Raw genomic sequence first — 14,957 nt, 5'->3', positions numbered from 1 at the left:
AAATATTGAAATTCAGAATCACAATTCCAAAAAAAAAACAGAATCGTGAGATGGAAAGTCAGAATTCTAAAAAAAAAGACAGAATCTTGACATGTAAAGTCAGAATTCCAAAAAAAAAAAAAACAGAATCGTGAGATGTAAAGTCAGAATTCCAAAAAAAAAAACAGAATCGTGAGATGTAAAGATAGAATTCCAAAAAAAAAAACAGAATCGTGGGATGTAAAGTCAGAATTCTAAAAAAGACAGAATCTTGACATGTAAAGTCAGAATTCCAAAAAAAACTGAATCGTGAGATGTAAAGTCAGAATTCCAAAAAAAAACAGAATCGTGAGATGTAAAGTCAGAATTCCAAAAAAAAAAAAAAAACAGAATCGTGGGATGTAAAGTCAGAATTCTAAAAAAAAAAAAAAAAATTAAACAGAATCGTGAGATGTAAAGTCATAATTCCAAAAAAAAAAAACAGAATTGTGAGAAAAAAAGACAAAACACCAAAAAAAAAAACAGAATCGTGGGATGTAAAGTCAGAATTCTAAAAAAGACAGAATCTTGACATGTAAAGTCAGAATTCCAAAAAAAACTGAATCGTGAGATGTAAAGTCAGAATTCCAAAAAAAAAAAAAACAGAATCGTGAGATGTAAAGTCAGAATTCCAAAAAAAAAAAAGAATCGTGGGATGTAAAGTCAGAATTCTAAAAAAAAAAAAACAGAATCGTGAGATGTAAAGTCATAATTCCAAAAAAAAACAAAAAAAAACAGAATTGTGAGATGTAAAGTCAGAATTCCAAAAAAAAAAAAAAAAAGAATTGTGAGATGTAAAGTCAGAATTCCCAAACAAAAAAAAAAACAGAATCTTGACATGTAAAGTCAGAATTCCACTGAATCAAAAAAAGAATCTTGACATGTAAAGTCAGAATTCCAAAAAAAAAAAAACAGAATCGTGAGATGTAAAGTCAGAATTCCAAAAAAAAAAAACAGAATCGTGAGATGTAAAGTCAGAATTCCAAAAAAAAAAACTGAATCGTGAGATGTAAAGTCAGAATTCCAAAAAAAAAAAAAACAGAATCGTGAGATGTAAAGTCAGAATTCCAAAAAAAACAGAATCGTGAGATGTAAAGTCAGAATTCCAAAAAAAAAAAAACAGAATTGTGAGATGTAAAGTCAGAATTCCAAAAAAAAAACAGGAATCTTGACATGTAAAGTCAGAATTCCAAAAAAAAAAAACAGAATCTTGACATGTAAAGTCATAATTCCAAAAAAAAAAAACAGAATTGTGAGATGTAAAGTCAGAATTCCAAAAAAAAACTGAATCGTGAGATGTAAAGTCAGAATTCCAAAAAAAAGACAGAATCTTGAGATGTAAAGTCAGAATTCCAAAAAAAAAAAAAAACAGAATCGTGAGATGTAAAGTCAGAGTTCCAAAAAAAAAGACCGAATTGTGAGATGTAAAGTCAGAATTCCAAAAAAAAAAATTTAATCGTGAGATGTAAAGTCAGAATTCCAAAAAAAAGACAGAATTGTGAGATGTCAGAATTCCAAAAAAAAAGACAGAATTGTGAGATGTAAAGTCAGAATTCCAAAAAAAAGACAGAATTCTGAATCGCAAGATATTAAATCATAACTGCAAGATATTAACTTATAACTGCGAGATATGAATTTGTAATTCTGGGAAACTTCTTTTTTTTTTATCTGTGGTAAAAATAAGCTTCCATTTGGAAAAAAAAAGAGACAAAAGACAATAAGCACTGAGACAAATGAAGCTGCTGAGTCTCACATTGGCGTGCAGAGCCATCTGTCTCACGAGCAGCGGTAGGTTGAGGTCAGAAACGATCTTTGCCACACTGGTGTCAACCAAACCCTCCAGATCTGAGAGAGAACGAGGAGTTACAGCATTACCCAGCACACTAACACACACATACAGTCTCCTTCAATACACAAATCTGAATGAAAGTGGCTTATTTCACCTTTCCGGCACTGCAGTGTGACCAGGTTGCTCTCGTAGTCGAGAGGTTTTATAAGCACCTCCACGAAGTTGAACTGACCCTAAATGCATGAGCATAAACAAAAAATATCACTTTTTACAAAAAGTTTGGAAAGAATGGGCCAAAAACAGAAATAGAAACAGACTCTCCTACACACCTTGATGGTGCCGAGTTTGTACTCCTCACCGGAGTCATTGTAAACCACCACCACAAAGTCATTCCCAATGTGGCGTTTCTTATTGCAGCAGCCCTTGTCGCTCTCGCGGTTCGGCATCAGAGTGGCTATATGGAAAATCGCTGCCAAGGAACAAAACAACTGCATTAGTCAGATGCTGTGGCTTCACCTCGTTCTCCGAATGCTCTTTATGAACACTTACAGTGTCTTCAGATGCATTAATGAGCATCACATAATAATAAATCACGTCGCTCAAACACTCAAAGCCAGTGCTGACTGAAGTGGCTAAATAAATTATGTTTCTCAATCTTGAGATCCTCGCAGGATCGCTTTTACTTTTCTAAGTGGTATGGTTTTTCTAGAAACTCCTTAATTAAAAAAAAAAAAGTTATTAGTAGTAAACAATAATAACAACAATAACAACAACATCATCTATTAGTAGTAGTAGTATTAGCAATAAATGATAATAATTAGAATTAACATTACTACTAGCGCTACTTATGACCATTGATAATAATAATTATGTTATTGTTGTTATTATTATTGCTTCTATTATTGTAAAAATAAAACTTAATGATACAAATAACAGTCGTAGCAGTAGTAAAAAAATTCTAAATATTCTAAAAATATATAAATATTCTATTATTATTCTATTAATGTTACACAAAGTCTGACTCAAGAAACAGTATATTCACTGTACTTAAGAACTTTGAAAGTTTTGCTAGTACTTAATAATAATAATAATAATAATAATAATGATAACTATTGTTAGTGGCGAGAAAGAATATTAAATAATAATATGTATTATATATGTATTTGTTCTGTGTGTATGTATATTTATCATTTATCTGTTTTTATATATAATTATTGATTTATTTATTTTATTTTATATTATTTTACTTTTTGTATATATTGGGGTAGGAAGATAATTGCTCTGTATTTGTATTGTTCTTTCAGATTCTTTGATAAAATTTAATAAAACAAAATTACATTCAAAAAGTAAAACATTATGATTAATATTATTAAGAAATATAATTTTTTTATTTATAATAATATCATATACACAATCTAAATATTATTTACAAAAATATCTATTGTTATTGTGATGAGTAACAATAATTCTTTTTTTTTTTTTTTTTACTATATCTCAATATGTCTACTGCTACTAATAACCCCTGACCTTGCATGATGTCATCGTGCCAGCAGTAGGTGAACTCGCCGTCGTCTCCGTGCTGATCCAGTCCACCCAAGAAGATCTGGTCTGGGTCGCAGTCCTTCAGGTGGATGAGCTTTCCCAGGCCTGTGAGGAACTGAGCGTAGCGGTTGGAGCCGTACTCGTTGGACAGGATCGACACCTCGTTATTAGCCTGATAATAAACACCCATCAATCACACAGACTTCATACAACATCTGAACCAGCAAAATGGAAAGAGAAGCATGACTCTACCTGTCCAGCTCCAACAAACACCACACCGATCTTATGAGTGTCATACGGAGGCATCTGATCCAAGACTTTAACGGCACGATCGATCAGCTGTGAACGCCAGACCACACTACATTAATATGATGTCAACGAAGAGCACTATGAAAGTGATTGGGTGAATCTCCAAGACATTTCTGGGTCATAAAAATATGACCCAGAAATGTAATAAAAATCATAATAAAAATCTAAATCAAAATTACATAATGAAGCCTAATAATTATTTTTATAGATTATATTTTTAGAAAATTAGATTTAAAAAAAATATATATTTTATAGAAATAAAAATAAATAATAATTATTTTCCCTTCAAGATCTCTTTACAGTAATACAAAGACATTCTCATGACTGTATCCTGTATCCTATCCAGTGATATTTTAGTACCACTGATATACTATTATATATTTTTGTTAGTATTTTTAACACACTTTATTTTGTGTTAGTTTATAGTTGTTGTTTTTTTTTCATTTGTATAAGTTTTTCAGTTTTAGCTATTTGAATACTTCAACTTAAACTAAATAAAAAAGGGAAATATTGGCTAGCAGCAATAAAAACAATTAAAACTAAAATAATGTTTTATATTTCATTTAATTTCAGTTAACATTTATATTATTTTAAGTAACGAAAATGTTTTAGTTTTTAGTTTTAGTTAAAGATAAGAAGCCTGATCCTAACCAGATTTTAAAATAAAAATCTGCATAAATTAATTAAATAAATTAAATTTAAATAAATTTATGCATTTAGCAGACGCTTTTATCCAAAGCGACATACAGTGCATTCAGGCTATCAATTTTTCCCTATCATGTGTTCCCGGGGAATCGAACCCCCAACCTTGCGCTTGTTAACGCAATGCTCTACCACTTGAGCTACAGGAGCACAATTATAATTATAACAAATACTATTATAATAGATACTTGAAACTGTACTGAACACATATATATATACCAAAACCATTATATATTGTATAACATTGCATATTATTATTAAAAACAATAATATTCAAATATTAATAATAAATATTAATATTGTTAATAGAAGCAGTGAGACAGAATATTAAATAATAATTAGATTTAAAAAGTAATATGTATTATATAAGTATACATATTGTTTGTATATATTTATAGGTATATTACTATTATTTTATTATTATTGTGTATTACTATTATTTTACTGTTATTATATTGATAATAACCCTGATCTTATCCCAGTGTTTAAACAAAATAAATTAATTATAACAAATACGATTATCATGGATACTTTAAACTGTATTTAAAAATATACCATATATAGACCTATATAATGATTTTCATTATTAAAAAATAAATGATTTCCTTTTTTTGATTTGTTGTGAAATTAGATGTAATGTGTTCAAGAGATCTGCCCAATTACAACAGCCCTAAGAGAGATGCTGTCTCCTCACCTGAGATTTGGGCAGCAGGAGGGGTTTGTTAGCTTCATTGCCAAAGAATGGAGAGTGATAGAGCTGCAGGAAGACGAAACTACAGACAGAAAGAAGAGGAGCAAAGGTCACAAGTGCGCACTAATTTAATGCCTTTAAAGTCCCGCACAGCTTTCATCTGCCTACACACAACCTACCTCATCACACAGAAAATATCAATGTTAAAGGTGAAGAAGTCTGGAGAGGATAAGTGTCCTGAAACGCTCTCCAGACCTCATGAGACCCATTAAACCTGGCCCCAGCACAACTTACCAAATGAGGATATAACGCTCTAGACTTAAAATAAATCTTGCCTTGACAAACTCAAATGAAAAACATGCTGCACAGCACTGCTAACAATATGAGCACACACGGTTAGGATGGTTATGATAAGATAACCATCACAATACTGATGACTGATAGATTCAGATTTAATATCTGTATCATGTATCATATCAGAACATAACAGTTTTCTATTGGGCTACATACATAAGGCAAGATCAAATATATATATATATATATATATATATATATATATTATATATATATATATATATATATATATATATATATATATATATATATATATATATATATATATATATATATATAAAAAATACAAAAAGTTCCATATATTGTTAGCCATATATAATTTCTGCGTCTTACTACTTTTGAATTTTTATGCAAACAAACATACTTTTTTGATCAAAGAACTAATTATTACTAGTCAGCTGAGAAAGCGAGAATTAATTTACATAGAAAATGTTTACACAAAACATTTTATATAATTTAATGGAAAATATAATTATACAGTATAGCAATATATATATATATATATATATATATATATATATATATATATATATATATATATATATATATATATATATATATATATATATATATATATATATATATATACAAATTATATTTACATAAACACAGCTGGTAAAATAAACAGCTAGTAAAATCATAAAAAAAAACACTTGTTTTCATGCAAGAATTATACAGTATTGTGGTTTTGTGTATTTTTTATTTATTTATTTTCTATTATGTCAATTTTGCTAAAACAATGTCCCAATGTGCATATAATATATATATATATATATAAAATATATATATATATATATATATATCTATATATATATATATCTGTGTGTGTGTGTGCAATAAAGCTACAGTAAAAGGGGAATGCAATTAATAATTGTTCAGTTTCTGGTAACTGTTTTACACAAGTGCATGAGTCTCATGAAACATTTTTATGACAGTTTTATGGCACTTTTTGACTCCCGTCCATATCCACCTTTATTGAACGGAAAACAGAAGCCAGGACATTCATAACAGCTTGTTCCACTAAACTACTCCTTTTACGCCTCTATTCAAACAGCAAGTGTTTTTTTTGAGTGATGGGGCCCTTCAGTCCTTATTAGGAAGTAATTGTGGTTTTATCCAAACAGACATGCTTTAAATCGAACAACAATCTGCACACAACAGTGTGAAAGGCTCTGCAAACTGTTTCAAGGAACAAAAGACAACAGTGCCAGTGTTGTTAGTGCCTGACTGAACCCCATTAAACGAGACACATACAGCTCTGTGACAGAGGAAAGCGCTCTTAGGGGAAACTCGCTAGGCTTTCCTGGGCTGCTGTCTATAAATAGCGAGTCTATCGATCGAGCAACTCCAGCAGCACTGAACCTCACAAAGACGGATGGCAGTAATTTACAAGTAATTCCAATTCAAGGCAACAATTTGAAAGCGCCCAACTCAAAAAGAGCCTCACTTCACAAAATGAGCCGAGCAAGTGAAGGAGGCTAGATGATTTAATGTCAACAGAGGCGACAGATGATGACAGTAATGAAAAAAATGAGGCGTTTCAGCCATATCATTACTCTCCATATAATGCTTTGCTTTTCCTAGAAAATGGAGCAGTTGGTGCGCTGGGATCAAATGGATGCTGTTCACAGTCATTACAGGTGTGTTAACGTTTGCTGAACATAATCACAGCCACACTTTCTGCCATCCATTACACAACTGAGCCGGCATTCGCCACCACATCTCAATATGCAATATCACATGAACTTAATCTCCAGAGCTGCTCTGAGAGTTACTTCACCACCAAACATGCACTGAAGCTGAAAGTAAAACTGAAAGACCTTCACGACAAACTGCCAAAATAAAAGTCTGGTTTAACTTGAAGAAATTATGACAGAAATATATTACTTTTGTTTACTAAAATGTCATTCTCAAGTAATGATATTTTTAAGGAATATAATACAACCAAGGTATTTTTTAATATATAAACAGTTATACATTAATGTTGTGCAGCATCTTATCTGACAAAAAATAATGCAATGTTTTGTTGTAAATTATGCTTTCAATTCATTAAATTTTGAAAGACTGATTTAAGTTTGTTAAAGTTTTATTAATTAATTTAATTAGACACCTTTTTTATGATAAAGTTGTACTGAATCATTAAACAGAATCCAGGAAAAACTAAATCCAGGGAAATTAAAAAAAAATTAATAATTAACAAAAAATCATAACAACATTCCTCAACAATTAACAACAAACATGTGAACTTCCTTTCCCATTATTGGTAAATTAATATCGTGATAAATATCGATATTGTATGATATAAAAAAAAAGATTGTGATAATATTTTTGGCCATATCGCCCAGCCTTAATGAATTGTCCATAGTTGTAATTTTGATAAGAACTGACACACCGTTGCACAGGAGGCTTTCCCCCTCAATATTTTATACAAACTGTCCCATCATTTAGTGCAAGTATGTGTAGTGCACTTCCTCTTAATGAAAAGCATCTGCTAAAAGTAAGATGCAATCAAAAGACATGTTTCCAAAAGACCTTGATGCAATGGCAACCGCTAAACACTTCATCATCTGTGCTAAACTGCGTTTCTAGGGATTTCACACAGTGTGAACAATAAATAATGAAAGTTGGTTAGGAACATTTCTGCCATAAACACTACTTCTAGACGCCAACTGATAAAAACATTAAATCTTCAACTGTATTAAAATTAAATAAATATATACAATTAATTAAACTATTAATACTAGCTTGTCTAATAAATAAAACACTAAAACAGTCATGTGTGTTTAGCGCTAGATGACGGCAAAGGTCATCTAAATATATTAAAAGAGGAGATTTAAAAATTAAATAACCTATGTTGACTGATACTGATCTTTAAAAAATGTATACTGTCCAAAGTTTGGAGATGATGAGATTTTTTAAAAATGCTTTTTTCTGCTCACCAAGGCTGCATTTATTGGATTAGAAATACAGTTAAATATTATTACAATTTAAAATAATTGCTTTCTATGTGAATAGATTTTAAAATGTAATTTATTCCTGTGATCAAAGCTGAATTTTCAGCATCATTACTCCAGTCTTCAGTGTCACATGATCTTCAGAAATCATTCTAATATTCTGATTTGCTGCTCATTAAACATTTCTGATTATTATCGATATTAAAAACAGCTGTGCTGCTTCATATTGTTGTGGAAACCCTGATAAGTCTTTTTCAGGATTCTTTGATAAAGGAATGTTTAAAAGAACAGCATTTATTTGAAATATAAATATTTTGTAAATGCCTTTACAATCACTTTTGATCAATTTAAGTCGGGGCAGTCGTGGCCTAATGGTTTGTGTTCAGTGAAGCCGCATTAAAACAGACTTTATAGTGTGTATAAAGGAAGGCGGACTATGAGTTTGTGTTCTTCATGTTACCTGGGACTGAGTCCTGAGCTCTTCTCTGCGTTGGATGGTCCTCCTCGGTTGTGGTACGAGTCTCTGTCCATCTTCCTCTCCCTGCGGGATGAGGGTGCGGACACTGAGATGGTGTGTCCACGGGGTCTGTGTCCGGTGGGAGACAGGGGTCCCGGCTGAGCCGTGGGAAACTCCAGCCTCATCCTGGAGGTGGAGGATGAGGAGACGGAGACGCTAGCGCTGGAGCTGGACGGTCCGGCTGATGAAGCGCTCTCTCCCGGCCAAGCGCTTTCTCCTAAGGCCTCCATTTCTGAGGCGGCATGGACCGTCTGGATCTCGGAGCTGAGCACATCTCCGTCAGCGGCGCTCTGGGCTGCAGCCTTTGTGAAGGCCTCGGGCAGTGTTTGGAGCTCCGGGGAGGAGCTGGATTTGTTGAGGGTGGTGCCATGTGTGAAATCAAGGTCTGACTCGTTTGGTCCCGGGGTGGAGAGGGCCGGCGGAGGCTGATCGATGGGGATACCGCCTTCACTGACCTCCTCCAGGGTGGACTTCTCATCGTCCTGACTAGATGTTGAGGAGGACTTGAGGAGAGAAGAGATGAAAGAAATGACACGAATCAATCTGTGGTTTATCAATGCCAATAAAATAAAAACTACTGGCTGATTAATCTGCCTGGCTGATATATTAGTCTATCACTAACTAAGTATATCATAAAGAATCATATCAGGTAATAATAATAAATTATTGCTATTATTATTACCAAATGTTTATATTATTTACATTTATTTATTTATTCAGTTGTTTATTTTTTGTTGCTGTAATACTATTTATATATGTTGTTGTTAATTACATAATAATAAACATTAATTACATGATGAGTTACTCTTAAAATTAATATTTAGTAATATATAACTATTAACAATTCTCTCGCACTCTCACTTCCATGGCATTAATAACAATGTCACTTCAATTCAATATATTGTCAACTATATAATATAAAAAAAATATCAATTGTAATAATATTAATGCATTAAACAATATTAATACATAACTCAAACTAAATAATATAAAAAAAAAATTTTCAAAAATAATAATATCAATACACAACTCAAATATAATCATGTCATTTGTTATTTTGTAGAGAAGTAAATTAGGTATTATTACCAAATGTATATATTATTTACATTCCCATATTTACATTTACATTTATATATTTATATATATATATATATATATATATATATATATATATATATACATGTATATATATATATATATATTATATATATATATATATATATATATATCATATATATATATAAAAAATACATGATAATACATTATTCCATTATTAAAATTTTAATTCGTTTTTTTAAATACTGTACTCTATATAATGTTTAATGCCTAAACAGTGGCATGCATACTTAATACATATTATTAGATGCAGTGACCGAGGCTCTTCCTTCAGCCTACACTTTTGTTGTGAAAGGGCCTTTACAGTTGCCAAAAAATAACCTTTGTGTTTTTTGTTATTAAAAACAAATAAGCAAGCCCAACTCAGGTGACAAAAAGTAACGCAAAAGTAATGTGATGCATTACGTTCCATATAAAGTACCTAAGTAATGGAATTAGTTACTTTTTCAAGGAGTAACACAATATTGTAATGTATTACTTTTAAAAGTAACTTCCCCCAACACTGATCATTATTAGTGTGTGTTGATAGTGTTTTGTGTAGATTCCCTCACTCTGCTCAGTAAGCCGGCTGGTGTTGTAGCGGCACTCGTGAAGATGGGTTCAGTCGGGGCGGCCTCAAACTCCTCCAGCTCTTTGGACTCGGTTGCTTTGCTCCGTCCACCTTCTTCCAACACAACCGAATCTGTTGGACGGCAGCATGAGGACCATAAACGAGATGCCGTCACAACAACACACTGTATTAGATCCACGAGCATCTACCATATCTGTGATTAGTCTAGAAACGCTCCTGCAGTCACTCTAATACATGCAGAGACATCTGAGGATCAAACCTGCGCAAACACACTCCGATCACAAACACACACAAGCTGATCGAGTCAGACTCATGAAGCAGGTACAATGCGGGATTTGACACTGAAAGGCTTTACAAAACATGCTGCTTATAGAGAGCCAAAGAAATGGATAAATTTCAATATTTACATATTTGTTCTGAACGTCCTTAAGTATTTATCATTACGATATCATGTACTTAATTCAGTTGCTTTTTAAATAATATGAAGGTAAATATTGCTGCTTATTAATATAAATTGTTATATTGATGCAAATACATAAAACTATTTAGATTAATTGATAATAATAATAATAACTGAATAAAATGTCATTTAATATTTAAAATATTAGCTGCATCTGACTAGTAATAGAAAAAATGACAGAAGGATATAGCTATAGCCATTTAAGAATATTTTATACACATTTTAATATCTAAATAATATTTAGATATTTGTTCCGTAATTACTTAAAATTATGTTTTCATTAAGAAAATCTGCTTTATTAATAGCATTCAAAATTCTGATGCACTGAGATTAAAGGGTTAGTTCGAAATTATGTCATTAATGACTTAATGGTTACCTTTCTGGACGTGGACAGTATACCGTACATACATTTTCAATGGAGGGACAGAAAGCTCTTGGACTTAATTTAAAATATCTTAAACTAAACTAAAAATATTGGGTTTGGAACGACATGAGGGTGAGTCATTAATGACAATTTTACATGAACTAACCCTTTAATTCAATTAACTAACTGCCATATCATGCAATTCATACTTTTTATTGACTGACACAGCTCCGATATGAAGGCAAATACAATTATTATTATTATTATATATTGTTATATTGTAAAATAAATGTATTAACTGATAATTATTATGACTGCAAAAATACACTTTTCCTTGTACATTCATGAACATTTTATTGAATAAAACAAGTTACGTCAACTACCTACAACTATATTCTTGATTTATATAGAATGACTGAAACACTTTCAGCCATTTAGTTTTGAAACCTTTCAAAACCTTTTTTTATCCACATGGTGCAGCTCTAACAGGACTACTTTTATGTGGGTCAAACTGAAATCACACATACAGTATTGTTCAAAATAATAGCAGTACAATGTGACTAACCAGAATAATCCAGGTTTTTAGTATTTTTTTTATTGCTACATGGTAAACAAGTTACCAGTAGGTGCAGTAGATTCTCAGAAAACAAAACAAGACCCAGCATTCATGATATGCACGCTCTTAAGGCTGTGCAATTGGGCAATTAGTGGAAAGGGGTGTGTTCAAAAAAATAGCAGTGTGGCATTCAATCACTGAGGTCATCAATTTTGTGAAAAAAAAAAAAACAGGTTTTGAATCAGGTGGCCCCTATTTAAGGATGAAGCCAGCACTTGTTGAACATGCATTTGAAAGCCTGGAGGAAAATGGGTGTTCAAGACATTGTTCAGAAGAACAGCATACTTTGATTAAAAAGTTGATTGGAGAGGGGAAAAACCTATAAAGAGGTGCAAAAAAAAATAGGGTAGGCTGTTCAGCTAAAATGATCTCCAATGCCTTAAAATGGAGAGCAAAACCAGAGAGACGTGGAAGAAAACGGAAGACAACCATCAAAAAAAGGATCGAAGAATAACCAGAATGGCAAAGGCTCAGCCAATGATCAGCTCCAGGATGATCAAAGACAGTCTGGAGTTACCTGTAAGTACTGTAACAGTTAGAAGACGTCTGTGTGAAGCTAATCTATTTTCAAGAATCCCCCGCAAAGTCCCTCTGTTAAAAAAAGGCATGTGCAGAAGAGGTTACAATTTGCCAAAGAACACATCAACTGTGTTGTTGACTGATGAGAGTAAAATTGTTCTTTTTGGGTCCAAGGGCCACAGACAGTTTGTGAGACGACCCCCAAACTCTGAATTCAAGCCACAGTACACAGTGAAGACAGTGAAGCAAGGTTGGTGCAAGCATCATGATATGGGCATGTTTCTCCTACTATGGTGTTGGGCCTATTATCGCATACCAGGGATCATGGATAAGTTTGCATATGTCAAAATACTTGAAGAGGTCATGTTGCCCTATGCCGAAGAGGACATGCCCTTGAAATGGTTTTGTTTCAACAAGACAATGACCCCAAACACACTAGTAAACTCGTGGTTCCAAACCAACAAAATTAATGTTATGGAGTGGCCAGCCCAGTCCCCGGACCTTAATCCCAATCGAGAACTTGTAAGGGGGGGATGTCAAAAATGCTGTTCTGAAGCAAACCAAGAAATGTAAATGAATTGTGGAATGTAGTTAAAGAATCATGGAGTGGAATAACAGCTAAGAGGTGCCACAAGTTGGGTTGACTCCATGCCACACAGATGTGAAAGCAGTTTTTAAAAAAAACTGTGGTCATACAACTAAATATTAGTTTAGTGATTCAGGGATTGCTAAATCCTAGAAACAAAAATGTTTGTACAAAAAATAGTTTTGAGTTTGTACAGTCAACCGCAGACACTGCTATTTTTTTGAACACACCCCTTTCCACTAATTTTGCACAATTGGCCTTAAGAGCTTGCACCTCATGAATGCTGAGTCTTGTTTGTTTTCTGAGAATCTTCTGCACCTACTGGTAACTTGTTTGCCACGTAGCAATAAAAAATATACTAAAAACCTGGATTATTCTGGTTAGTCACATTGTACTGCTATTATTTTGAACAATACTGTATAAAGGGAATACATTACAGGAGAAAGATGCCTTTCATGTCAAATTCATGGACGCAAGAAAAAGAGCAAAGGGAAGTGAACAGAGCTCCAGGAAAAGCAGGAGGAGAAGAAGAAAAATAAATCAAAGCGTCCCGCATCAGGAATCAATCCCATCGCTGGTTCTGTGTGGAGATTGGTTGAGTTGACCGCTGATTAGTTGCTTTGTTCTGGATTGCGGAGTGTTAATGAGGTGAGAAAGCTACAGAAAACACTCCAGAGCGGTGCGTGTACGTGCTCGAGGCCACATACATATCTACCTGCCCACGATATACTCCTGTGTAACCTGCCGGGTGTATCAGCGGAGCAGAAAGAGCCCAGAGCACCCACTGCATCGACAAACCCAGACAAAAACCAACATGGACCCAGAGGAAACACACAAAGACTCAGAGACATTCAGGCTGAAAGAGGGACAGATATGTTGAGCGTTCCACTATAAACGGCCAAGAGAAGGTCTGCCATTAAAAATACTGAGCTGTGGATGACAAATGCTTTTTCTTTCTCACTGTGTGCTATTTGGAGGGAGCTGAAACGGTCATTAAGCGAAATAAATCACTGAAACACTCGAGATTCAGCTTAATTAAATTTAAACGATTATGCTTTCACCAGGCATGTCCATATATAATAGCAAGAGTCTGAAAAATGGATTCATAAATCAATAAATAAATATGTTTGAATGTAGAAGACTAGTTTATATAAGAAAGCAAACACTTGAAAATTAGAAATAAATAAAAGATGGATGGACGCATGGATGGAGGGAGGGATGGATGTATGGAGGGATGGATGGATGGATGGATGGATGGATGGATAGATAGATGGAGAGATAGACAGACAGATGGAGAGATAAATACATAGATAAATAAAAGAAAGAAAGGTCCCAATGCGTGATGTCATTTCCTCCCCAGAAAGGAAAGGTTTGGCTCTTTGGAATAAAATACCACCATACTGCTTACTGCATGCTGCACCACAAGGATGCACTGTTTCTACGTGTATTTAGCTTTGATTTGATTTGAAACAGCGCATCCTTGTGGCGCAGAGGACACAGAAGAGCATACACAGCATACAGTGATATGGAGAGACACAGAGGAGACTGTTGACAAAGGAATTGTGGAATAAAGTTGTTATTTTTGTTCTCTTCGCTTACAAGAAATGTTCCCGTCGCTTCATATAACCCAGATTGCACGTCTGATGGCAGATGGAGTATTCTGACCACGACTTTCATATCTTTTATTGACCTTGACACTGTTATTTACTTGGCAGTCTATGAGACAGTCACGGGCCTCCAGGTTTTCATCCAAAAAATCTTAAATCGTGTTCCAAAGACAAACAAAGTTTTTACGGGTTTGTACCCCCATGTCATTCCAAACCCGTAAAAACTTTGTTTGTCTTCGGAA

General features: G+C 33.3%; 1 protein-coding gene across 9 annotated transcripts in view; it reads right to left on the bottom strand.

The window, feature by feature from the left end:
* Window positions 1-14,957, bottom strand: part of LOC109106409 (tuberin-like) — a 46,176-nt gene that overhangs the window by 2,471 nt on the left and 28,748 nt on the right. For 6 of the 9 annotated variants that reach the window (XM_042763508.1, XM_042763563.1, XM_042763533.1 and 3 more), the window contains 9 exons: window positions 13,824-13,892; window positions 10,544-10,674; window positions 8,820-9,379; window positions 5,055-5,133; window positions 3,602-3,688; window positions 3,335-3,521; window positions 2,137-2,276; window positions 1,962-2,040; window positions 1,772-1,863 (listed from right to left, as the gene is read on the bottom strand). In XM_042763508.1, coding sequence (XP_042619442.1) covers window positions 1,772-1,863; window positions 1,962-2,040; window positions 2,137-2,276; window positions 3,335-3,521; window positions 3,602-3,688; window positions 5,055-5,133; window positions 8,820-9,379; window positions 10,544-10,674; window positions 13,824-13,892 — 1,424 coding nt within the window. Of the gene's footprint in view, window positions 1-1,771; window positions 1,864-1,961; window positions 2,041-2,136; window positions 2,277-3,334; window positions 3,522-3,601; window positions 3,689-5,054; window positions 5,134-8,819; window positions 9,380-10,543; window positions 10,678-13,823; window positions 13,893-14,957 lie in introns of all 9 variants that reach the window. The other 3 variants (XM_042763548.1, XM_042763556.1, XM_042763542.1) reach the window with 2 other exon arrangements.

This window comes from Cyprinus carpio, chromosome A1 (assembly GCF_018340385.1).
Source record: "Cyprinus carpio isolate SPL01 chromosome A1, ASM1834038v1, whole genome shotgun sequence".
Lineage (NCBI taxonomy): Eukaryota > Metazoa > Chordata > Actinopteri > Cypriniformes > Cyprinidae > Cyprinus > Cyprinus carpio.
The sequence above is the reverse complement of the archived record's forward strand: the minus strand, read 5'-3'. Positions and strand labels throughout refer to the sequence as shown.